This window comes from Amphiura filiformis, chromosome 5 (assembly GCF_039555335.1).
Source record: "Amphiura filiformis chromosome 5, Afil_fr2py, whole genome shotgun sequence".
Classification (NCBI taxonomy): domain Eukaryota; kingdom Metazoa; phylum Echinodermata; class Ophiuroidea; order Amphilepidida; family Amphiuridae; genus Amphiura; species Amphiura filiformis.
Window position 1 is genome coordinate 13,604,931 of NC_092632.1, and position 26,703 is coordinate 13,631,633.

The 26,703-nt window shown below is 36.9% G+C and overlaps 1 protein-coding gene across 1 annotated transcript; it reads right to left on the minus strand.

Annotated features, from left to right (window-relative positions):
- Positions 1 to 314: 314 nt before the first annotated feature.
- On the minus strand, positions 315 to 26,480 carry LOC140152673 (proton-coupled folate transporter-like). Its single transcript, XM_072175127.1, is given in 9 exon segments — positions 315 to 2,111; positions 10,045 to 10,100; positions 12,483 to 12,642; positions 14,045 to 14,128; positions 17,452 to 17,494; positions 17,496 to 17,623; positions 18,660 to 18,725; positions 19,392 to 20,408; positions 26,423 to 26,480. Coding segments are annotated over 8 exon segments (1,566 nt in total). The 5' UTR covers positions 20,359 to 20,408; positions 26,423 to 26,480; the 3' UTR covers positions 315 to 2,049.
- Positions 26,481 to 26,703: the final 223 nt, after the last annotated feature.

Here is a 26,703-nt window from a genome sequence, read left to right on the forward strand (position 1 = left end):
AAAAGTCAGGTGGGTGATAAAGCACTCCTTATTCTAAAATGAATGAAATTTGTTTACAATTTCAAGTCTTTAGTTGTGCGTACTGCAACTGCATATTAGACCTAGGCTTGCAATGCGTGTGATGATGTAGGGTCATCTACAGTCTCATACGACATCTGAAATTGTATGGTTGTCCAATCAGATTTTGTGTTTACAAATTACACCAAATCCATTGATTAAGAAGTCGATAGACACATCACAGTTGTCCACCATGCCATCTCAGTTGCATGTAATTTCCCAGGGTGATTTCCTAGCAAAACACAAAAAAAAAAAAACATTTTCCTAACCCTAAAAAGTTTGAAACTAATGTTATTTAAATGTCAACACATTTCAAAATGTTTTATCTGTTTCCCTTGTTTTTAAATCGACATTTCTTGGTTTCCTTACAAACAGAATTTATTCATGCATTGTAATTTTTGTGGTAGCAACTTGGATTGCAAAAAGTACAAAAATAAATGTAGCGTGAAAATGTCCACTTTTAGAGGATGCTAAATCAACACCACTGATAAGCAATTGGATTGCTTTAGTAGAAATATAGAAAATATTAAAGACAAACATAAATGTTTATATGAGTTGTACACGCTTCAAACAACGTAGATTCTGAAAGCTCAGATATGAAATACATGGCAAAAATTGGAAAGACATTAGGCACAAAGATCAATGTGCAAGGCGTGTGCTTGAATTAAATGAAATTACAGTAAATCAACAATGAGAACTTTATGTATCAGTTGACTTAAACATTCTATAAACAGAACAAAATGCTTTAACATGTATTGTTGTACAATGTTTTTATTGTGCGTTTTGTTTGATTGGTTCTTGGCTCATACATGTATCAATGTTGGGAAATATTTGTTCAGGTGTATAATACAATTATACAACTAGGCTTTCTTCCATTCTTTTGTAACTTACTTTACTTGTTCATTTGTTTGATGTCATAATTTTGACTATCATGTGGAAATGTCTGGGTGAAATATACCATTGATCAGCTTAGTGTCAATAAAGTGCCAACTGGGTATTAATACATCATTGATGAACAATGCTGGTGGTAGGCAGCATGTCCAAACAAAACCTCCTACACCTAGCAGAGCTACCAACTAGGAAATGTGTCCATCGTGAAACAACCGGTATAAGTGCAGCTTCCCGGGTAGCCTTTGCATGGCAACCTTTGCAGAACTGACCAATCACACTTCTAGATAACATTTTCGAGTAAACTGTCTTATGCTGTGTATGTTACATGACACAATGGCAATGGGTGTCCATGATAGCCTCAAGATTTTTTTAATACAATGTAATACTGATTTTTAATCAAGACTACTGATAAATTACTCAAGAATATCATGAAGTATACTATTAATTCATTTGAAGATGACAGTGTGTTGAAAATACTGACTTTGTATGGCCAATATGAGAAGTATTTAGAAGGTTGGCAGCTCTGCTCTAATAGCATTAGTGTTCAAAATGCACAGAATGTGTTATGGGGCAGGTTGCTGGGTCTTGGTTGGATTCCCATACTCAAGCCAGGGGTGCTGATAGTAACCCTAAACAGGAATCAAACCTTCACTGGAAATGACCTATGCAAGACAAATGACACGTCTCTCGACTTTTGAGACAGAAATGATTCTCTTTCTAGGAATTTCACCCTGATGTTGATACCCAAACAGGATTACAAGATTTACAGCAAATTTGTGAAAGGTTTGATGTTGAAACCGGTACTGCAATTCCTGTTTTTCTGGTACTCCCACATGAGTATGGGAACACAATTAATGCAATTAGAATACAATAACCCACAGAAAATCCAGAATTTGTTCACTTTAGACATAACTGATACTTGTGTCAAATTCTTGAATGTTAGGTCTGTGTCACCCTCTGTACACCACCATCTGCCTACAAGATAACGCAAATGCACACCTCTTATCTGGATATCATTAACAACACACATATCCTACTAGCCTCAAGAATTATACTTCTTATGTAGTACTGCTTATGAAGCACATGTTGGCAGGCTCTCTCTCACACTGTGGAATCATTATGTGGCCTGTAATCTTGGACTGGTACTGCAGAATCATTGGAATCTGGAAAGAGGACAGAAACAGACAAGATTTAAGCATGATTAAATTGTAAAGATTCATACAATCCTTAAACAGCATTGTTTTTTTTATAATTATTAATTTCTAGGGTGGCACGGTTTTAAATATTAAAAACAACAAAATAGAAGCCTTTTAAGACTAGGGTGTAGCAGATTTGGATGACAAAAGAATTTGCAACCCATTGCAGTGACACTGTCTTTAAACATATTTAAGTTTCAATTTACACTAACATAAAAAATGTCCAATCATTCCATGGTTCTCAATAATTAAATTCTCAACAACTAGGGTGGAGGAAATGTACTTTTTAACATACCATTACATTACAACTTTGCAAAAGACATTCATGGTTCACATAAATACACGTACAGCACCACATCTTAATTTTCCAAAAGTTTCTGTGCGTGATAGACCCATGCAAAGACATTACACTGTACAATGTTAATATAAAGACCTCCTCCCCTTTAGGGAACAAAAGTGTTATGACTTGGTAATAGATCAAAGCATGACGTGTTAATAGCATCACATGTGAACAAAAGTTATCTTCACATAGCTAAGCATCATACAACAATAAAAATTGTCTCTGAATTTCAAGATGTATGTCAAAATACTACCAGTTGAAGCACAGACATGTTTATACTTATATGAATGCATTTTGTGTGTACATATAAAATATGGCCATGAAATTATGGAAAATTTTGAAACATTTGTTTGGAACATCCACAGAGGTATTTGGACATTTGCATGGGATGTCCCCTAGAAGTGATTCCTGTTTTGTTCCCTGTCATTCTTTTGGTTAATACTTTGCGTGCTAGCCATTGGCTACAACATAAAAATTCAAAGTTTAAGATACTTCTCAAAATATCAAGAGTTATCTCAAGAACCACTGAACCAATTATTTGTTCTCATTTTAATGTATTTTTCATGCTGATTCCAAATATGGTCATAAAAATGTATAATTCTGATTTATTTTTGGTCAAAAATTTGGAACTTGTCTTCTGCAGTCGACACCCGTGTGGTGAGGGTTATTGATTCAAACAAATTGGCCAAATGTCAAGTTTTATAATGCTGATGCTTCTTTTCCCATCCTGTTAGTACAAATATCTTGTAATATTTACTCAAACCTGTCATCTGAATGGATGATGATTGCAGAGAAAAAGTTGCTGACATGATTGGTACTATGGAGTTAATAGTTACAAGGCCTGTAGGAGATGTGTAAGGCTGCATTCAGGTAAAGAAACATGCAACAAGTGTGATATAGAGCCAGTTAAAAATATATTCTTTAGTTTAGTTGGGATACATGTGTCATTAGAATCAACTAAGGTATCATATTTAATCATACACAGTTTTCAGTAGAGAACTTCAGAGGTTTGTAAATTTGGCGCAGTTTATGGCGTATACGGAAGTGGGATTCTGATTGGCTAATTGAATCGCGTCATCATCACATTGACACCTCATTCGCTGGTCAAGCTGCGTAGCAACGTGTGACCTTGTTCTTTTTACATGATAATCAGACAGGGCAGAAACTGTTCATCAATTGCATTTAATATCCTCATGGACCATGGAAATTGAAAGCAGCAAATATAAATTTTGGAAAGAAACTTGAATTACTACTAGTATCAATCTATAACTCATCTGATGAGAAGTGTGCAAAAGGTTTGGACCAAAACCATTAGGGCTTCCTAGAGCTGTCCTGAATATTATAGAATCTAGAGGCACATTAACCCTAACCGCCTAGGGGCTTTTTGGCGACGGGGAAAGGTAGGTAGGAAGGAATACGGGGAGGAAAGGAGGGAAGAAGTTGTTGGCTCTGGGTGTGATTAGAACCCGAGACCCCTCGCATGCCAAGCACTCGGTCGGCGACACTTTGCCACGGGTCTTGGGCTTCGCTGGCCAGCGAAACCGTGCCTATATATCACTTAGGGCGATTGCGTCATCACACCACGTGAGATGCATGCACGAACAGCGCATATATAGAGTAGTATTTTGTAGTATTCAGGAGGGTTAGGGTTAAGGAAGCCTATACTGAGTTTCGATAGTGGTAACCTAACCCTAACCGCCTAGGGGTTTTTTGGCGACGGGAAAGGACAGAAGGAAAGAATAAAGAGAGAAAAGAAGGAAAGAAGTTGTTTGCTCTGGGTGGGATTCGAACCCGAGACCCCTCGCATGCCAAGCACTCGGTCGGCGACACTTTGCCACGGGTCTTGGGCTTCGCTGGACAGCGAAACCGTGCCTATATATCACTTAGGGCGATTATGTCATCACACCACGTGGGATGCATGCACTGAACAAGCGCATATATAGAGTAGTATTTTGTAGTATTCAGGAGGGTTAGGGTTAAGGAAACACAATCTTTTAGCAAATGTGTGGCGCCAAGACCAAAACAAAATTATCTTTTCACTAAAGTAGTGCTCCAGAATGGGATTTGTTTGAAGTAAGTTAACATTAGGCCTTCTTTGTACTCTCCTTCTCTTTGGTAAAGTTTAGATGGCCTGAAAGACATGAATCAACTACTCTTCCCATCTAGTTTTGAACCCCCAATTCAATCCTGACTGTTCAATTCATTATTTATAGCAAGAAGTGTATGTTGTGTAAGAACGGAAAATGGAGATAACAAAATTTGTGCAAATAAAAATTGATTTTCAAAAACTCTTCTATCGAGAATCAAGTAACTCGCTTTGTGTGGAAAAGGCATGATTTTAATTCTCGCAAACTAATTTTCGGAGACTAGACTCGTTTGTCAGAATTAATTCTCTCAATTCTTGCCGAATCTGCAGCCCTGAATTCACTTTGATCAGTTCAGCACATTCTTCATACCATCAAGCTTTATTTTCTACAATAGCCTCAAGTTGCAGGTGATTTCAATCCAAACATCGCAACAAACATCTCCATTTAACATAACATGTCCCAGTACAATTCCCACTTGAATGTTATAATGAATTGATATGAGTGTTGATTGCAGACTTAGCACACATTTTAGTATACCACGGTATGTAATGAATTGTGGAAATGCCAACTATCTCGGCATGTGTCAATTGTGAGCGTGATTGTCGGTGTAACTGTTTCATCCCTGATGATTCATGTGGAGGCCAGCAGTGAAACAGGTTGAATTGCAAACCCTGGGGTTTCCCCCTCAACTGTTGCAACAGTATGCCATTCAAATCCTTGGAGGAAGCCCATTTCAGCTTCTTTATTTATGATTGAATGACTTGAAGAGTGGCATGAAAATTTCTAGGAAATCATAGCTTCTGTGAATGGCTGGTGCTGGCTGTACCACTGGTCAGCATAATTGTAATGATGCGGTGGAGCCAGGGTTAGTGGTGACTCTAACATCTTGGGGTCCACAAAGGCCATTTTGTCAGACCCCAAAGTTGCACAAAAGTCATTTTTTCAGGTTTCCTGCTGTAAAAAGTGTCATGGACCCTGCAACCCTGCATGGAGCCACAGCAAATTTATGTTAAATGGTCCATCAGTAGCTTGCTACACCACAACTTCCTATTTTCATAAACATTCAGTTTTTGATATTTTTGGACAGGCATAAATATATTTAAATAAACCATGCCAATGAAAAGAATTGAGACAAATCTGATCTTTAACATGAAGGATTGAAGGTGGGTTGTATTTATACCATACATCCATTCTTGCACAAGTCGTCAATCCGTATTCCATAGTGGCGATAGTGGGCGCCAGCAATTAACAACTTTTCGAGAAAATCGGGTTTGAAGAAATGCCAATTTAAAATCGAGTTGTGTAAATCAGACATTCATTATATTTTGTAAATGATGTGAAATTTCTGTAGTAAACTAAATAGATTTTATTGTTATATATTTTTCAAAAGAAATAAATACATACTATTGCTGGCAAACTGAAAATAAAACTATACGTCACTATGGAAAACAAACAAAACGCAATACCCTAACCTAACGTTAACCGTACGCCACCTCGGACGCCGTGTACTCCCTATGGCGTTACTCTTCGTCGTTCGTATTCCATAGTGGCGTATAGATCCGATACGCATACGCCACTATGACATACGATGTTTTTCATTTTGCCGATATTTCATAATTATAAAATGTGTATAAAAAGTGGCGTATGGTCGATACGCCACTATGGAATACTGAAAAATGTCACTTTGTAACTATATCGCCACATTTAATTAATTAATTACTAATTAATTAGCTAATTATGACTGATGAGACAGAGAAAAATGAAAGAGAACATCATTAAAAACATATGTGCCAATTTTCAAAAAAATGACCAAAACTCACTATACGCCACAATGGAATACAGCCGACGAAGTGAGGCTATCGATTTGAAAAACATGGTTGATATACGAATGCTGGCAGTCAATGCTGGAGAGATAGCCATTTACAATTATTAATATAAGCATGATGTATCACCATCAAAATGACCTATGCATATGCTTGGTGATTTAGTGGAGCCATTACTCATTAGTCTAAATATTTTGTACAGAAATCTATGATTGTCCCTTTAAGGTTGGTCTTAACCCAAACACTTTTTATATAAGGAGAAATTGGATTTTGTTTACACAATAGTACCTAAAATATGTGCTGTTTCAGCTGATGAAATGTATTTTCTCGGTAACTCAATATTTTCTCAAACTTTTGTAGGGAGGGAGAGTCGCATAGACCAAGACAGCTAGACCACATGGGGTGTAGATTTCAAATGGAACAACCCATTCAGGTAACTCCATTCAAAATTCACACTCCCTGTGTGGAAGATTAAGGTAATGTCTTCCTCCATAGGGGTGAATGAATTTCAGATGGAATGGCCCAATGCTTAATAAATATCATTAAGGGAGCCACGTTTTAATACAATTGAGAGCACAATGAAATGAAGAATGCACTTTTGAATGATGGACAAAGCAACCACGGTCTCTGTTGTAAAGACTTCACCCTACATCATGACAAACTGAAGAAAAACAGAGCCACCTGGATTCCCCCATGAGCATTCATTCCCAAACCCACACTCAAAATAAGTCCCCTTTTCCCAAACTTCCCCTGCAAATATGTCAACAAGTAATATCATCTTTGAGCACTCCCATGTCCCCCTTGTCTGCAGGCTTGAATATTAGCGGTTTTTAAACAGATGAAATTAAGAATGCATTTTTCATCAATGACAAAGTATAAATGACAAACAATGTAAGAAATTTCACACCACATCATGAGAAGTTGAAGGAAAACAGCACAACTGAGATTCCCTCAAGAGCATTCATTCCCAAAACCCAGACTCACAAATATTTTCCTGTTGTTTCCCAAACTTCCCTGTAATATGTCATCATGTCATTTCAACTTTGAGTGCTCACTAAGGGAGTTGTAGCATCGTGCACATTAATCAGTTTTTTCTTGTAGCAAGGTGTGAAAAGAGCATGTTCTCCTGTTATGCATGTGTCAAAATCATACCAAACTAGGTTACCCATGGGCAACATGCTTTTTTATGTATGGTACATGATTAAAATTTCAAAATACACTATGATCTGATATAACCCCATCCCCCAGGACACAGTTCTCTGATGCCAATATGCTTGTAAACTCATAACACAGTCTCTGAATATACTGGGTACAAAAACTCATACAACACAACTTGAGGTCAACTTTTGAGCTATGGTTGTTGAATGGGGGTCATTGAACTATGCAATTTGGCTATTCCAGTTGAAATCCACACACCCCCTATGGAAGACATGACCTTAATCTTCCACACAGGTAGTGTGAATTTTAAATAGGTTACCTGAATGGGTGACTTCACTTGATATCTACACTCCCTGTGTGGGAGATTAAGGTCATGTCTTCCACAGGGGGTGTATGGATTTCAACTGGAATAGCCCATTAGAAATGAGACCATTTTGGTACATATTGGTATGGTATGTTTCAGAAAACAAAAAAACTTATTCCGAGAAATCAGTTTGATGGAACAAAAAAGTCTGAATTTCTTACTTTTCTAATATTTTATTTTCATAAATTGGACAATGAAGGTAAAAGCATTTAATAATAATAATTAAAATTTAGTATGAATTGTGGATTTCTTACTTTTCTAACTATTTTATTTTCAGAAGCTGGATTAGTGATTATAACAGGTGACATTCAGCTGCATGCAGTCTGAACTTTGTCATAGAAATAAGTGGAAGGTGTGGATGGGGACGCCGTGTGTGGAACAATTCATCAAGAAACGGAAGCAAATCTGTGGGTCTAATTGCTGTGTTGATGTTCATAGGCTAGTTAGAGGCAAATTAGACATACAAACTGACTAACTCAACTATTTTTCTGACTTAACTTTACACATGGGATGAAAATGGTGCCATACACATGTTACATGGCTAGGAAGACATTTAAAAATCTGGTATGACATAAGCATGGTTAGTAAAAATAAAGTTTGTGTATGCTAATGGTATGGTTTTATGCATGTTCAAGAGCAATGTTTTATGGTTAGCAGCTCTTAAAATCTTGAAGTCACATTTTGAAAGATTCTGCCACAGATTCAGAAACCCTATTTTATTTGTCTTTCTATCCTTATAAGAATAAGATGCTTTTGCTAAAGCAGTGTCTTTCTATCCTAACAAGAATAAGATGTCATTGCTAAAACAGCCCACAGTATTACAGAATCAATTTGACATATCATAATGCTCGCTGTTTCCTTCTCTGGCATTTATAATTTAGTGTGCTTCATATGTTGTAATTAGGGGTGCTTTGATAGAATTGAGGGCATGATTGATAGTTAATGCCCGAGACAAAGCAGAGGGCATAACATTGTTTAGGACTGGTTCTTGATCAATCGTGCAGACCATTAGATAATGCCAAGGATGCAGATAATGGGGGAGCAGGAAGAACCAAACCTAGGAAATGACTATCAAAATTGAGGAAATTATGCCAAAAAGGGAAAGGGTGGAAAATAGAAAAACTTTGCTCAAGAGGAAGAAATCACTTTCTATATACATGGATAATGCACAGGCCCGTGCGCAGGGGGTCTTGGGGTGCGACCGCACCTCCCAAATTTGCAAAAGTATACAAAAGTCCCAAAATTTCAGACCAAAAATCAGTTTTTTACGTTTTTTGGTCAAAAAGGTCCAAATTTGGGGAAGAAAGTCCACTTTTCACAAAATCGCCCCCTTGGGAAAAAAGTCCACTTTTTCAAAATCAGCACCCCCAAAAAAATCCTGCATGACGGGCCTGATAATGCATATGTACGAATGTTATTTGCATACCAAAACTTTAATGTCACTGGCAAGAAGCTAATTATAAAAAAAATATAGGACTAGAATTTCATTGTGCTTTAGATTGCAGGAAAAAGGTTTGCTGCTGTATGTGTGTATTCTGTCGGTCGGACATCCGGGCTATCTCTAGTCTCGGGCCCAAACTGCATGTGGCTCACGGTTTGTTGTGAACAACAGAAACCGGCTGTGAAGGAGGCTACATAGCGATGTTGCTGGAGTGACCCTCAATTTCGGAAAAACGACACTCGACCATTGAATTTAATTTTAAGTTTGTCAGTATATAAACGGTAAATCAAATAAGTTTCTTCCACTCTGAAGACTTAGAAACGGTTGTTTGATTCCACTGACTATTTGCGATCGAAATTTACATAACATCAATGACAGAAATCATCAACAAAAATCGAATGTTTTCACTCGACCGTGAGTCGCATCATCAACCGGAAGTGACGTGGCACGGACCGACAGAATACCCACAAAGGTTTTTGAAAAAATTTATATATTCAAACAAATCTGGACAAATCTACTCCAGAAAAGTTGTACAAGAATGGTTTGACAAATTCAAGCCCTAGACAGTAAGTGGGTGCAAATGTGGCATGATAAGTGAAGAGTTAATTGGGATTTTGAGCCCATCACTCACATTATGGTAGGCGAGAATGATGCATTATGTATCACCATGTAAGGATTCTTCTTTACCTTCTTGACGTTGGATTTGGTACTCCATCTCAACATTCTTCAAGTCTCGAATCCAGCTGAAATTTTTAAAGAAAATAAATGGCTGTTAATTATTGTTACAGGCACAATGTGTGTGTGTGGAGAAGGGCATGTCAGGAGTACTGGTGGGTACCATGGGTACAGGAAGTATTGCAAATGATTAGCCCTACTGTATTTTTATGTATGTATTTGTGTGTGACAGAATTCATAATCAAGTAGGAGCGTGTTTCATTCCACTGTACTGAAAGGAACAAGCACACCTACATCATTCTGTTTCTGCTGTTTGCCTTCTCTCTCCAATCTCTCTCTTTCTAATACTATAAAATATCATTTGCCTCAATCTCTTTCTCTTGCAGTTAAGAATAACAACAAAATGTACTCAACTTGAACATCAAATATGTGCTAATGAGCTCTTAAAATCAGCTCCACCCTTTACATGTATTGTGATATTAAAACATTGCACCAGATGCCCTCGAAAACTATGCCAAAGTGTGAGATAATATTGACTCTAACAACAAACGGGTCTCAATCTGGCATGGTGGGCTAAACGTATGACAAACCAACAATACACACTACCCATGGAACAGGTAGAGAAATCGATACAGAACGGGCACTGTGTACAAACTCTAGGCACTTCGAGGGGTGGCAGGCACCCCCTGTGATGAAAGTCAATATCCCTTTGGTAATGGCCTGTTGTGTTGTAATGTGTATGTATAGAGAACCACCAATATTGGGAGCATATTATATTGCACATGGTATTCACAAATGATTGTCTTTAAAAGTTTTGAGTAGGGCATGCACACCCAGGGCAGCGAAAAATAATTTCCTTTCTGGGAACGTGAACTGTTGTTTGAAATATTTTCTGCGAGCTTGGAGCCGGAGCGCGAGTATGAACACAATTATTGAACAAGTGGGGTCCAGGGCGAAGCCCCAGCCAAAGTCTTGAATTAAATTGCGCCAAGCGCACAAAATTGGCACTTTTATTTTAAAATGACCAAATATGGGGTTAATTTTGGTTAGAAACCCATATACAGGCGCCAATTTTGAGGGATGATTGTATGGACCATCCCTAACAATATATTGGGGGATTTATCCCCAACCCGGATCTACCCTGTGTCATTAACTCATTAGCTAAAATTACCGCTTGGAGTTATTACTCATTGGAGTCGTGATGTTATGTACACCCAGATTGTAAAGTGCGCACATTTTGTTGATTTGTAGCTTGAGATTACAAAATTGAATACTTAAAACATTCGTGCACAATTTTTTGGAATGTACATGCCTTCTTGTACATTTTACCCGAATTTTACCCTCGAATTTTTTTTGACCCCCCTTCATTAAGGACTGAATTGTTTTTGATCCCCTTTTAGGACCAAAATTCTAGTTATTGAACATTAATTTAGTTCCAAAGATATGAACAGTTGAAGTTTTTCCAAAACAACATGCAACAAAAGAAATTATTTCCCTTGGAAAATCAACGAAAAACCTGCTTTTCTCGGGAACGAATCCTACTCATGCTATATTCATTCCTGTCACTGGCGTTTAGTTTTATTTATCAGTTATCGTCGCAGATAGTTCGCAGAAAATATTTCACGAATGATCGTGTTCACAGAATATTTTCAGAGCTTCAGACAAATGATATTAAAGATTATTTTCCCGTCTTGATTTTTTTCTGCGACTCTGATTTTTTTTCTGGGAACGCCGGTACCACGATACCGGTGATTTCGTAGCCCTGTGCACACCCATCAGTGTCTCATTATCAGTGTCTCATTAGCAAAGCATTAATGCTAAGAATGCTGTAATGACAACTATATGGTGTCTTGGGTTACAAATATATAGGAAATGATGTTATAATTATTGCAGTGTTGTCATACTCTTGAATAACTTGGGAATGAATAAGTTGTGTCTTACGCTGTATTGGGAATAGTTCAACTTGAAGCTAACTGGCAGTATAATGCAACTTTAAAAGCTGGCAGTATAATGCAACTTTAAAAGCAGATATTTCTTTGAAGTTACCTTCCAGAAATCACACTTTTTATCAGCTCACATGCTCATTTTATTCACTACTCACTCACACCGACAGGCAAGCAAGGACCTCACTGAGGACCTAACTTATATCCTATCCAACCGAGGACACACACATGCTGTGGACCTAACTCAAAACACACATGATCCATACTATCAAACTGCGACCCTACCTAGATACCCTGCAACATAAGTATTTTTATGTTATTTGCAATTTTCTGAAAAAATTAATTTCACCGAGGACCGGCTTGGTTGTAGTATGTCCATGTTTGTACTGTAAGCTTCCTGTGTGTGTCCTCGTTTGGATAGCCATACAAACGCACCCTACATATCCACACACCCCTACACAAACACATATGCACACTTGCAACATAGAGTTTTAAAAATAAACTTACAACATAAGAATGAAAGGAAAGATTAGAATAATTGCCATGACAAGGTAAACAAAACCTCCTTCCAAAACATGCAATGTTTCTGGATACAGCCAATTAAAAAAGGCAGAAGAAATAAACACCATCAGCGATTCCATTGATGCAACAAAGGAGAACAAACTTCCTGAAATGATAAAAAATAAGGTCTTCTCATATCATGCAAGCATTATGGTATTGTGATTTCTAACACCTTCGTAACTGCCTGACTTCTGCCAATGTTACAGAAATTGATCAACATCAATAGACCATCTTGACATTCTATATATGACATAATTATCAGGTAGGCTAACATTTTGAGGTAACTCTGAATACAGTACCCATCACTGCCCATTTAACAGACTCATATCAATTATATTGGGTTTACATGTACCATATACAGATACTAAAAATATACTCCCTATAATCTAATACAGAATTAAAGAGACTAGTTTGCATCTCATGATACTGCCCACAACCCTTGATTGGGTAGTAGCACATAAAAGGAAAGCCAATTCATCCTGTGCCGATCAAAGAAAAGGAATCACAGAAAATGGCGCCTTCAAAAAAGTGAGTTTCCTACTATAATGAAAGACTAAAGATAAAAAGACTAGTTTGCGTCTGACGTCATCTGTCAATCAAACTCCGAGCACGGTTTGTTTACAAGACAGTCGTGATGATATGAGTTGCTGAACACGGCGGTAAAACCGGGCGCCTTATTGTTAATTTTGCACCATCAAACATACAAACCATCTCAAAAGTTAGGTCTTAATGTAGTAGGAAACTTTCTTTGGTGAAGGCACCATGTCCACAATGCCTAGAAAAGTTGCTTTTTGCCTTGTAAGAGTACGTATTTTTCGCCATTCACTGCTATTCCTTTTCTCCGATCGGGACCAGCCAGATGAATCGACCTTCCTTATACGTGCTATTAGCCAATCAAGGATCGTACAGAATTTGATTGACAGTGACGTCAGACGCAAACTAGTCTTTTTATCTTTGTCTTTCATTATATTAAGACCTAACTTTTGAGATGTTTGAAGATGTGAAATTATTTTTATTTATTTCATTTATAACTATAATTAACCATAAGGCACACTGTGTTACCACCACGTTCAGAAACCAACTCATCACAACACTCTTAAACAAACCATGCCCCAGTTTGATTGACAGATGACGTCAGATGCAAACTAGTCTTTTTAATTGTCTTTGATATAATTATTTGCATTAACCATAACACTCCCATATTCCTACATACTACAAAATACTACAGCGCAAAGCTGCTACACATGCATGCATCCCACATGATGCAGTGGCGCATTCATAATCCAAAGTCATACATTCATCTGGGCCTGCAAACAACCATGGCTACTGGTCGCCAACCTACATGTAGTGCTTGCCATGTTAGTGGACTCGGGATTTGAATCCTGACCAAAATAAACAATTTATTTGTTCATCTTCTCCCTTTATTTCTTCCTTCTTTCCTTTCCATTTGCCAAAAAGCAGCCATGACATAACAAACAAAGCAAGTAAAAATACACTTTAAGACTTACCTTGTTCAGAAGAAGACACTAGTTTGGATAACATAGATCTTGTAGCAACAGCTGGCATTGCAGCGGGAGCCATTATGACAGCCACTAAGTAAAGGAAACACACAAACATTTATTATAATAATTCAATGTACCACATTCAATCTAATTAATGCCCAGCACTTAAGGGCAGAGTAATGGGAGAGAACATGGACATTTTCGAGCATCATTATTTCTGAATTGTATGTCCAAAGTATATAAAACTATACATTTTTGGAAAGGAAATGAGTCAAGGAATCCCATGGTGACGCCAGATTTTTTCAAAAATCTCGAAGTTTTTGAAAAAGTCACAAAATTTCAAGTTTTTGCACCAATTTTTTTGGGACAAATTAAAAAAAAATCCGTTCGGAGTAAAAAAAAATTCAGTTAGCTTTTTATGAAGAAGAGACATGAACTTAGGGAAGGTTTTTTTATTTTTTTTAAATTTGTCTCTTTTTTTGAAATATTTAAATAAACACGTGAAAAAAGCAATTTTGTCACTTTATTCAGCTAAAATTGCACATAATGGTGTATATTTTTGTTTAAAACAAATATTTTGAAAAATGAGAAAACCTTCCCTAGACTTTGATGTACTCTAAACGATAGTGCAAAAAGTTTACCTTTTGCTTGCATATTTTTCGAGTTATCTTGTCACAAAAATCGTGCAATATTGTCAAAAGTGAACTATGAGAAATCGACGTTTTAGTAAAAAATGTCAAAATTATGCACAAAATGTCCTTATATTTTAAAACGGCAAGACTTTCACGCTTGTAAAAGCTGTATATGGTGCATGGTCTAAATATGCATCTTTTTGCACCAATGAATATATAATGTCTGCTTTTAGTGCTACAAAATTCAAAATAATTAAAAAATCTAAATGGCATTTTGACTGCAAATTTTTGTTTTGTTTACACCGCATTTGCAAGCGTTAACAACATACCGAATGCGCCTTTTGATTATGTTGGACATACGCCAAGCAGAGTTGCGCCACGCGTCACGCTTGACGCTTGAATCGCTGCAGAATCACAATATTTTCGCATTCGCAAGCATTTCTGACTCATTATTTCCGCCAATTTACTAAGCTGTCTTGAGCCATGTGACTTTTTAGAGTTGAAATGAGTGAAATAAATCAAGCAAAAATACGTGTAAATATTAACAAGTTGTATTTTATCAGTTTCAAGTGAAAGAATACATCTTAGTGTTGATAAATATCAAGAAATCTCAAATTCGGGCGTGGACGAATGTGTCTTCCATTACTCTGGCCTTAAGGGAGTAATCTGAAAGGAGTGCTTGATAATTACCAGATTTGAAAAGTTAAACTGGACATTTTTTTATGTAAACAATTTTGTAGATAAAATGTCCATAGAACAAATGTTACTGTTTTTGTAACGGTATGCAGAGATAATTTTTCTGCAATTCAAAATGAATCATTTTCACCCTTTGGTGCCAATGAACTCCAACACCAACAAATCCACTAATTAGGATGAATACGGTATCAATTTTAAACTCAATTTGAAGAAGAAAATAGATCAAAAGCCATGCATTGCTATTATTAATACATTAGTTGTAAACCTTTTTTTGGCACTCAATCAACAGAAGTGCTCTTCATTTTATATTAGTAACACAATGACATTTTTTGCTTATAAATCAAGAAAAAAAATCAATTAAGCCCCGATTCCAATTAAAAAGTAATAATAATATTACCTGCGCTTATTCAATCATGACAGTGACACAGGATGCCGCCTTTTTTGGTCAAATCGCTGACCATCCATCATTTTATTGGATGGATTTTTGTAATTAGAGTGATGCGCTAAAAGCAGCAACACATATTGGAGGTTAATTGTTAAAAGGTCAATGCACGGTGGTAAAGGTTAGTTTGGCAACCAAAGGAACGATCAATTTAATGGCTAGACTAATTGCAAGTGGACCTGCTATGAATGTAATGGAATCAGAATTTTAAAAATCCTCTTTTCCCATCAAATATTCTATGTCAACTTTACATAGAGTTTACAAGATCAAACTAGAATCTCCAATATCACATAGAACTTGTCATTCCTCAGGAATTCTAGGCATGTCCCAGAACTATTATTTTACCATAATCAAACTCAATGCTTCTTCAAATAGACCATGGAGGTAGTAGAGATAGACCAAATCATTTCACTCATTTGAATTGAAAAATACCAAGATGTGGTCACCACATATCAACCACTCTTGGTCTGAAACAATGTTGATGAATAGAAAATTAAAATAGACATTTCATATTCCTAGTTTTTGTCCATCATTTTCTTATTGAACTATTCTAATAAATCATTTATACATACACAAAAGTATGAACAAAAGATATGAGTTGAAGAAAGATAATGTACCTCTGAATTATTTCCTTTACATTTTGTTACAAATTACAATTATTCCTTCAGCTAAACTTAACTCTTAAAATCAATATGGAGTTTGAGGAATTTGACAGCCCTTACATCATGTTTTACCAAGTTTGGCTTCAGTTGGGCTATTAGTCAAACAAACCAAAACCTTGGCCTTTTAGACTTGAGCAGTCTTGGGCATGTATCTGGAAAAAGTAACTAGGTATTGGTTAACAGTTCTATATCAAGAATCCAATGCTGATTGCTCACTAGTTCACCAACACACTTTGGCCCATTCTTAACCTTTCCTTTGTTATTGTTGTTCAATTTAGCCAGGGCAAGCATCACTACATGACAAACAGGACATCATGCTGAGCCTTGCCCAGTATGCTGGTCAATGGAAGTCATATCCGCTCAGGACAACCAGAGTGTGATGGGGATGTATGACGTTATGTGATGTAAATGTGTTCGGACAATAGCAGACCCACACTAAGGGTCACTGCTCCATTACTTCATCAGAGTCAAAGGCCAATATTAATTTCAATTTTTAATCTAATTTAAGCATGATTATCTGAAGAATTTTTTGTTTAAATTTAGGTTTGCTAGAAATGAACGCCTCTTCCTTGAATACCTCTAAGCATGGTTAAAATAGAATTGTACTTCAAATAAATTAAAATGAACAATAACCACTACTAATATTGATGGTGAATGCTTTACGCTATCCTTTTGAACCAACATTGGCTTTGTAGATACTTGTAGATACATTTTATAGAAACTTTCTGTCTACCCATTCCTAGTCTGATCTCTTTGTCAGCAGAACTGATAAAATAAAAAATTCAGAAGGAAAAGTTCAGGAAGGTCCTTACCAGGAAACACTGCCCAATTAAACAAATGCATACATATTGATGGAACTGTTGCAATATTTGTGGGATATATTTCATATCTTCCCAAGAAATGAACCCTTTTCCCAGGTCTGCACACCAAGCATAAAGCAATGGCTATAACAAAAGGTTCTGGACATTTATACAGACTTACCACTAAACACCATGGCCAGATTTCGTGAGAAGGCTAATAAGATGTATGCTGCCCTCGCCAAAAATACCAATACATGCAATAGTTGTGTCTCTGATAGACGTCATTCTTAGTAAAGGCATCCCTATCAGCAAGGTAGCACCAACAACACAGTTTTTCAGACCTAAGTAATAACCTGCAACAACAAAATATGCTTTAGTTAGTCTGGATTAAGGTTTTTCTTCATAGTTTCTTGTAATGAATCATGTTTTAAAATCTTTTTCAAAGAAAGGTTTTCCATGCAGGATGAAGCCCATCAAGAGAAAGGGCTCACAATCACAAACCTTGTCAATTATAATAACCTGTTGTTTGTTTAAATGGCCACCTTCAAACGGCTGCCCATATAAACAAGTATTAAGATGTGATACAATATGATTGTGCTAACATGGGTAGGGACAGAACTAGACAATTGAATATATGAATACAAAAGCCACCCAAGTCCATACTTTGGCCAAATTGAGTTAAGCATGGGAAAGTGTTGCTATACATAGGCCTGTCATATGTATGAAAGAACAACTCAAATTCATCCTCTGTGTCTATTGAGCATGTGAAAAATAGCATGTATGAAAGAATCATCCCAAGTCCATGATTTGAGTCTTGTAACACATTGATTGAAATCCAATATGTATAAAAGTCCGCTTGTAACACATTCATTGCTGGAGAGTGACTTTTGAAAACAAAATGGGTTTAATCAAGGAAAGTGTGTGGTATATATTACAAGGCAGAATGCTTATCAACATTATACATAACTTTGTACTTTATTTTGTATTATCTTACTAGTGGTAATCTCTTTCCAACATTATTGTCTTAGTATATGATTCAAAAACCCACCCAAGTCCAGAATTTAAAATGAACCCCACGAAGTCCCTGAAATGCTAATCGTCATACCTAATACAGGTTAACCCACCCATTTGCACGCATAACTTACCATATTGACCAGGTAAATCTAACTGAAGGAATTAAAATGATACACAGGTTTTTTCTCAAAATCACTTCCCATGGACTTGGGTGGGTTTTGGATTCATGTATTCAATTGGTTTAAACAGGCTTCTATTATACCCGTTCTCGAACCAAGCATTCCAAAATCAAAAGGCAAACTTGGTAATTTATTTGACATTTTCCCTCCTCTCCCCAGTAATACAGTATTAGGTGTCAAGTTTGTCTTCACTTACTGATTTGTGATGCTGTAAATTCCAGTGGACTCTTCTTCAGGTATAGTACTGTAGTATCCCCTTCACCTGAAACATACAGGCATTTGGCAACATAAATTTTATACACTGGGCTCGTTAGTAAGGCTTGTCATGGAAAAAAACGAATCAAAGACCAAAATTATTGGCATACACCCCCTATGGAAGACATGGCCTTTGTATCTCACACAGGGGGTGTAGATTTCAAATGGGAGTCACACATTCAGGTACCTCCATTTGAAATGTACAATCCCTATGTGGAAAATTAAGGTCATGTCTACCATAGGGGGTGTATGGAGTACAACTGGAATAGTCCATTGTTATGCATTACCCTGAAACCCTGAAATGACTGCCTGTTTCTGTTTTTCTATCTTTCTGTGGTGGACTAGCTGCCTGTCTGTTCTTTCATTCCATTATATCCTCTCTTGATCTTCTCCACCCACCTCTTTTTTGTAGCAGATGCTCTCTGTTTCATATACAATCTTTTAAAGTGGGGGTCACTTGGGGGAGCCTATTTTTACATTTTGGTTCAAGTGAAAATCCTGTAATGCAAAAGTCCCTTCTTTAACAGTTTCATGAGTGATCTTTGTGAGTGCTCTCTCTTCCTCTCTCTCTCCCCTGTGGTGCTACCTCCCTCCCATCATTTGGTAAATAATTAGATATTTTCAAAGCAGACAGACAAACAAATAAATCTTTAATAAACCAATGTCTTCTTACCTGAGCCTACAAACTGGAAAAGAGTGACACACAGAATTAAAAGTAGCAGCTGCAGTCTCTGGAAGTGTGGTCTCTTCCTGAATACAGTTCTTACTGCACCTTTCATATTTTCTACACGCAGGAATTCCGCACAAAAACGAGTCTTGTGATTTCCAACATTACCAAGCTCACTCGCCACTCGTCCATCTAGTTCATCAACAAGCTCTTTTGTATCATCATCGATACCATTACTTGTTAAAGTTCTTGGTGTAGCCTTAGTTGGCAGTGATTCTGGAAGCCACAGAAGAATGTACAAAATCGGTACAGCATTGCAACCAATGTAGTAGCTGAAAGCAGCTACAAACCCAGCTTTATCAATCACCACCCCAACAGTGAGCAACCCTATGAAACTTCCAATGAAAGTCATCGATTCCAAAATGGCAAAGCGCATGGTACGATTTTCCACTGTGACTAAATCACTCATGTAGCTGAATACCGACGAAAGAATCAATGAAAATCCACCAGTCATTCCTAACAAAATAGATCCCAAAACAATATACCATATAGGCATGAAGATATTCAGGGAACTGAAGATCAGTAGGATTGCGTTGACTATAGACCCTACACATGGGATGATGAGACACACTCGTCTCCCGACTCTGTCCGACCACGCACCTAAGAACAACGTGCTCAGAACAGAAGCCACAGTTAACCCTCCATTAAGTATTATGAGCCAATGAGAAGTAAGCGTTTGCACTCTCTCCTCTTCTGTTTTATGATCACTCAAATTGCTACATAAATCTGTGTTATTGTACTCAAACATGCAAGTTTTCAAGTACAAGAGTTGCTGAATAGCTACATATTGTAGATTACTCCCAAGCATGAACACTGCAAGAATGGGTTCCACAGTCACTACAAATCTGGCCTTTGAGTATGCATTTTGAAGGTCTGTGCATGCATGGCTCAGGCATGATGTTACTCTTGACATGGTAGCTGATGCTTTGTCACCAATGGTACCAAGTCATGTTTCAACAAAATCTGAAAGAGATGTGAACAGAAATATTAGGCAATGAATAGAAAACCCTCTCTTATGGGAAAACATGACCTTTCAACTTTTTCTTTTTGTTCTTTTTTTATTTTTTCCCTGGAGGCTAAAATGACATATCAGTATCAATAACGCTTGAAAAATATGACAAAAATTTGGTGATTTTTTGCAAATATGTTTTGAAAATGTTCTGAATTTTTTCAAAAATCTTCAGTCAAAATCAATAAATTTAGACCCAAAACAGCCAATTTTACATGATTTTATAGCCAATCAACCAAAAAAAATCATTCTCCCAAAAAACAACAATATGGGTTGGTCGGGCCCATAAAACAGGGTTAGTATCAATTAAGGGCAGCAGTGATCCTCAAAAAAGAGAATACATATTTGTAGCTTAAAGTCGTAAGTCTAGATACAATTGAATACCTGAGTGGAAGAAGGGCCCAACTCCATTTTTTTACAAAAATGAGTTAGACCCATCATTTTATTGCCAGCAGACTGTTCTTCCTTGTGTGTGAAAGATGAGCCAAAATCCATGCTCTAAATAGAGTTGGGCCCTTCTTCCACAAATATTGGGTTAAAGAGGAATTTTGTTCATCCATGTAAGGCCAAAAAAAAAATTGTTGTGTTGCCCTCCCAAGCCTAAAATCTGGTAGTACACCCGGCCGGATTTTTTTTTTTTTTTTTTTTTTTAGCAACTCAACCATTTGATACCTACTATTTCACAGTCACATGAGTGAAGAGAGGCATATGCTTAATATTGGCTGTATTTTCTACCCAATGTTGAATATTTTATTGAAGTAAATATTAATAATAAGGCCCTTCACAATTAATTCTTAGTTTACTATTTAAAGATTTTAAAATAGGCATGAGGTAACTTAATTGTTAGTTATTTTTTACTTATTATTTTCTTCATTTTGAAACAAGTGGTCACAGCCAAATATCAACATGAACATCCTACATGGTACATTTTGGCACTGCAGATCATATTGCAATTATGGTTGATTTTATATAGGCCTATTGATAATTAATAATATGTGTTATTTGTTTGTTCAGAATTCATGATCAAAGTAAGAAAGTAGCAAATTAATGTAACAAAAATGTCATTTAACAGAGAAAATGACAGATAAAAATCAAATAATTAAATATTTTGCAATTTTCAATTTTTGATGTGGGCGGGAATAGGAAACTCAAAATCAATTGTGAAGGGCCTAAACATCCATGTTGTTGGGATTCAATGAGTCAGTCCTACTATCCAATTAAAGTGCTGGCTTGGGGCACAATGTTTTTAGTGAACGTTATGGATCTGGGAATAGGCTTGGGGTACATGTATGATAAAAAAAAAAAATCATTTGTTAAAAAATTATTGAAAAAAAAAAAAAAAAATTGAAAAAAAAAAAAATTGATTTTTTTTTTTTTTTTTTTTTCATGATTTTGACCCGCCGCCGGAGGGCAACACAACATTTTTTTTTTTTTTGGCCTAATCTGCCTTTCACTACAATAAACTTTCTTGCTAACATATTACATGCTTAGAACTACTTGTGCAATTAATGGATTTCTGTAGCTATTTATAACACATCTGCTTACGGAACTGGTACTTGCAGTATATTAGTGGAAGAAGGGCCCAACTCCAGCTCGTATTATAAAGACATGTACCGTTGCCCTGGAAACATCATATATAATTTCAAGTGTATGTAATATTGTAAGGTCATGTATTGAAGGTCCCCTGAAGATGAAAACATTCTGTCTATAAAATAATAAAACTTTTCAAAATATTAAGTTTTTTCTTAATATCTCAAAAACAGTTTTGATGGAGTTGGGCCCTTCTTCCACTCAGGTATTCAATTCTCATTAGGTTTTTTTAATTGAAAAAATGATATATTTTAAATATAAAAGCAAACAGCAGTACTGAAAAAATATATAGCTCTATTTTAAGTGGGCCTGGGCTCAGGGGTAGATGAAAATTCAGGGCCTTATTCTGTTTTAAAACTCCATAAACACAATATATCACTTTAAAAATTTGATATTTTTAGCACTTAAAACCAATTCATAAATTTCCTCAAACTTTTATGGGAGTGGCGGGTGGGAAAATAAAATGCATTGTGATATTTGGAAATGAAAACAAAGCCAATCTCCCAAAAAGGCTTGCTCTCATTGGCTAACGAAAAAACTAGGAGGAATCTGCCTTGCGATTGGGTCGCCCACCCGTTGCCAAACACGTCGATCGAAGACCACATTGCAATGACATGACTGACCAAGGGTAGCGCTCGGGGGTCCCTTGGGACCCCCGAGCTAACAGAAAATGCAAAAATGGGGGGTCCCTAAAGAAATATCCGGGGTCCCACCTATTCATAATTGTCTAGCAAATTCAATCTATTTGTGTGATACCATACTATTTTTGTGGGTGGGGGTGGGGGAAGGGGGTTTATTTTATAAATATTATTGTATTTTTCTTTCATTCTTTTTTCTTTCTTTTCTTTCTTTCTTTTCTTTTTTCATTCTTTTTCTTTCTTTCTTTCTTTTCTTTTTTCATTCTTTTTCTTTCTTTCTTTTTTTTCTTTCTTTTCTTTTTTCTTTCTTTTCTTTTCTTTCTTTCTTTTTTTTTCTTTCATTTCTTTTTTTTGTAATTTCATTTTTTTTATTTCAATCAAATTAGTATAATTACCTAATATTTACCGCCCGCCGCTGGCTGGAATAATAATTTTAATACTGCCCTCTATTGTCAGGTAGTTGTCAACCATGTAAACACAGGGATCTCGCCGTATTTTCTTGATATCACAGCTGTTTTGCTGTCAACATTTTCACTCACAAAGCAGTGTTACTGTGCATAATATTAATTATTGACGTAAATTAGGCAATAATTTGGTATTTCAGGGGTTCAGTTGCTTCGAAAATGATGTGCATAATGCAAGTTGAGGAAACTTTTGAGCCTAGTTTTATGACACCTGGATTTACAAAACAACATGTGGGAATTGTTGTTGCGTACGACGGGACGCAATAACTCACTGCTTTTGCAATATTCATGCGTGAGATTCGGGTTTTGGTGGGTCCGGGACGCAAAAACGTAGCCTAGCGCGACCCTTGTGACTGACCTCCCAGGTCATGACCTTAAAGTCAATTTACGGACGTGACTATTCTCGGCATGGGTAAACTGGTTTCTTCAAGACCAGCATTCAGAAACATTATTATAGGGGCAAGGACAACAACTACTGCACTGGAAATTTTATTTCAGCACACACTACAGTTGTGGAGTTACAGTCAAAAATGAGGGAAAACCAATATTTGATCAATAAATTCTGGGAACAAGGGTGCACTCGGCTATAAGCCCAGTACTAAATTTTGGCCAAGTTCTTAAAGGAGGATTTCGTGATCCTAGCATCCTCTTTTTGTGATATTTTTCAGTAGATATCCACGAAAAAAGCTTATTCCCAAAATATCAGTTGATTCCGATTTTGCTTTTGCGAGTTATGCATGATTAATTATGTGCATAATTTACACTGCTCCATAGGCCACTGTTGTAATTTCAAATTTGACGACATTTTTACTAAACAAATTAATCTGCAAGAAATTTTTGGTACATAAACATTATGTAGCCAGAGGATTCCAGTGGTATAAAAATCTCAACTTTTTTTGAGAAAAGTGGGGGATGAGATGAGGCTGTGGTTCACGAAATGCCCTTTTAAATCAAATCAATGCTTTTCTCTCACATTTAAGAACAAATAAAAAAAATATCAGTTGATAATTAACATTCCACACTTAGAATTTTAAGAAATTCAAGTAGGCCTACTAGCCCCTCCCCGGTTATAAGCCCACCCCCATTTTTGAAGTGAAATCTGCCATCTAGGGGGGTGGGCTTATACCCGAGTGGTTACGGTACTGGTCAACTAGTAACTGGGTTCCTTGCCACTGTGACATAACTTTTGTTACCAGTGTGTTATTAGTTTTTGAGAAAACTGCAAAAATAGTCACAAATTTATCAAGGGGTGTAGTACCACTTTAAAACTCTGCTTTATTAATTTGTGCACAATTGATAGATTTTCACATCTGATCTTTTTAGTCACTGTACTCCCTCTGTTTGTTGACTTCCCATGTGGACTACTTACTTTCGATTGCGGTTAACATGTTTAACATGGTTGTCTATGGATGAGATTGTCGGATTTTTGGCCTACTAAAACTGACCATGATGTAATGCATCTTTAAATGGATCTGGCTTGTGATTGGTCGCCCTGTGATTGGTTGCCCAGATCTCTTTATGGTCAGGTTTAAATACTCCGGGCACGTGCCATTACCATTGATAACTACATCGTACACAACTCTGTGGCGATTTGTGTACTAGGTGCATGAGCGTGTTTTGTACGTACAGACTTTGTACTTGCGGTTAAATTGGATTGATAAACAAGTATGATTCACAGTGTGTGTTAGGGACTAAGTCCCCGATCAAAGTCCTGTTAAAAATGCCAAGTACATAGTCGATTTTTAACTCAGTCTTTCGCGATTTATAATAAACTGGTAGATTCTAAAATCAGAATTGTTCAGTATTGAAGTGCCCTGTGCCATTTATGCATTCAATAATATAAGCCTACATAACTTTAACTCACTAATATAATTTTATAAGCTTTTTCATAAACCATTTACTAGTATTTTGATGTAATAGATATCAGTTTAATTTCGAGTTCAACTGGATGCCTTCATCAATCATGATTTGTAACATATTTATATATCAAAAATGGCATAGTCTAAGTTACATGTAGATCTGGGAAGTTTTACAGTGAGGTTATGTGATCTGACAGAGCGCCAAAGGATGCATCAAGTTATTAACTATATTGACAGTAGCTGCCACAACAGATCCAGTGCCAAGGACCCAAGGTGTTAGACAGAGAATACCGTTAAGTGTGTATTTCCCATAGACAAACAAAATGGCGTGAGCCAGTCCGTAGGTACGGCGTATCGTAGCAGTAGGACTGGCGAGCGAGTCTAATTTTGGCTAAATAAATATGTTGTATTTTCACTCAAAAAAGGGTACGTGATTCTACTTGATTCATTGTGCACCAATTTGACCCCCTAGCTTACTGAATAAATACTGCGGGGTTCCGATGTTGATTTGAAAAGGTCTATATCATTTCGACATTATGAAATTGTTTAGCTCTGACCGGCGTGGTGGCCTAGTGGTTAGAGCGTCCGCCTCACGATCGGGAGGTCGCAGGTTCGAATCCCGACCGGGCCATACCAACCGGGCATACCAAAGGCTTTAAAATTAAAAATGGTACCTACTGCCTTCTTGCCAGGCGTTCGGCATTGAAAGAATGGAGTAGTAGGCCTAGGGAAAGTTAAACACATGGCTACCAGTGGAGTAACCCCCTGCTGTAGCTTTTCTGCTTGCAGACATGTCTGCCTAGGGTTATGAAACGGAGATAGGCGCCGCCCAATGGGCCGAAAGGCTTGGGAAGGATTTAACTTTTTTTTTTAACTTAGTCTTAGCTCTGGTGCAGACATAGACCTTAAGGTACATATTTCGAGGAGCATAACAAACACCAAATTGGTGTCGTATGACCTTTGACATGCATGCGTTCTTTTGTCGAGAGTGACATGGTCTTTCAATTTGTGCCGAGTGTCCTTGCCCTTGGCAGACTTGGCTATGGCTGGTCACGAAAAGAATCAATAGATAACCTCTGCCCCACTAATCCCAAGCTATTGTCTGAAATTGCTCCTCGGATGATGTATCATAAGAACTCAGTCCTCAAATGATAGTCATGTAACGACCAAAAGATATTAAAAAATGACTGACTATCATTGAGGACTCCGCAGTCTAGCTCTGGTGCTGAATTCGGCACCCGTGGTGCTACTTCAACTCTAAATTTAGGCCACGTCAAATTCCTGCATTTATCTATATACAATACATGTCAGGGCTTGAAGAACGCGTTTAATTATGTATCCTAGTCGAAGGTATCTCCAACCTCACCTTCCATCGCAAAGAACAACAAATAATGGTCAATTACATCATTTTACTTACCGTACATGCACTTCCTAAGCTTCTACATGTACTTCGTCTTGTTTATTTCACAATCAATCAATTAACCCGTGGCTGATTCTCGTGGTTAAACATTATTATGTCTGTGGGTTTGACGAAATGAGTTCCAAAGCACACGGAACCACTCGCTTTATGCTGTTGCACCAAAGTATTCTAGCCACTGCACAGTTTAGGAGATTGGTTTTCCATGGGGTTCTAAGCTTTGTATGGATGTATAGAATCAAAAAAGGTTCTCAAGCCAAGAAAATGGTTCTTTGCTGAAG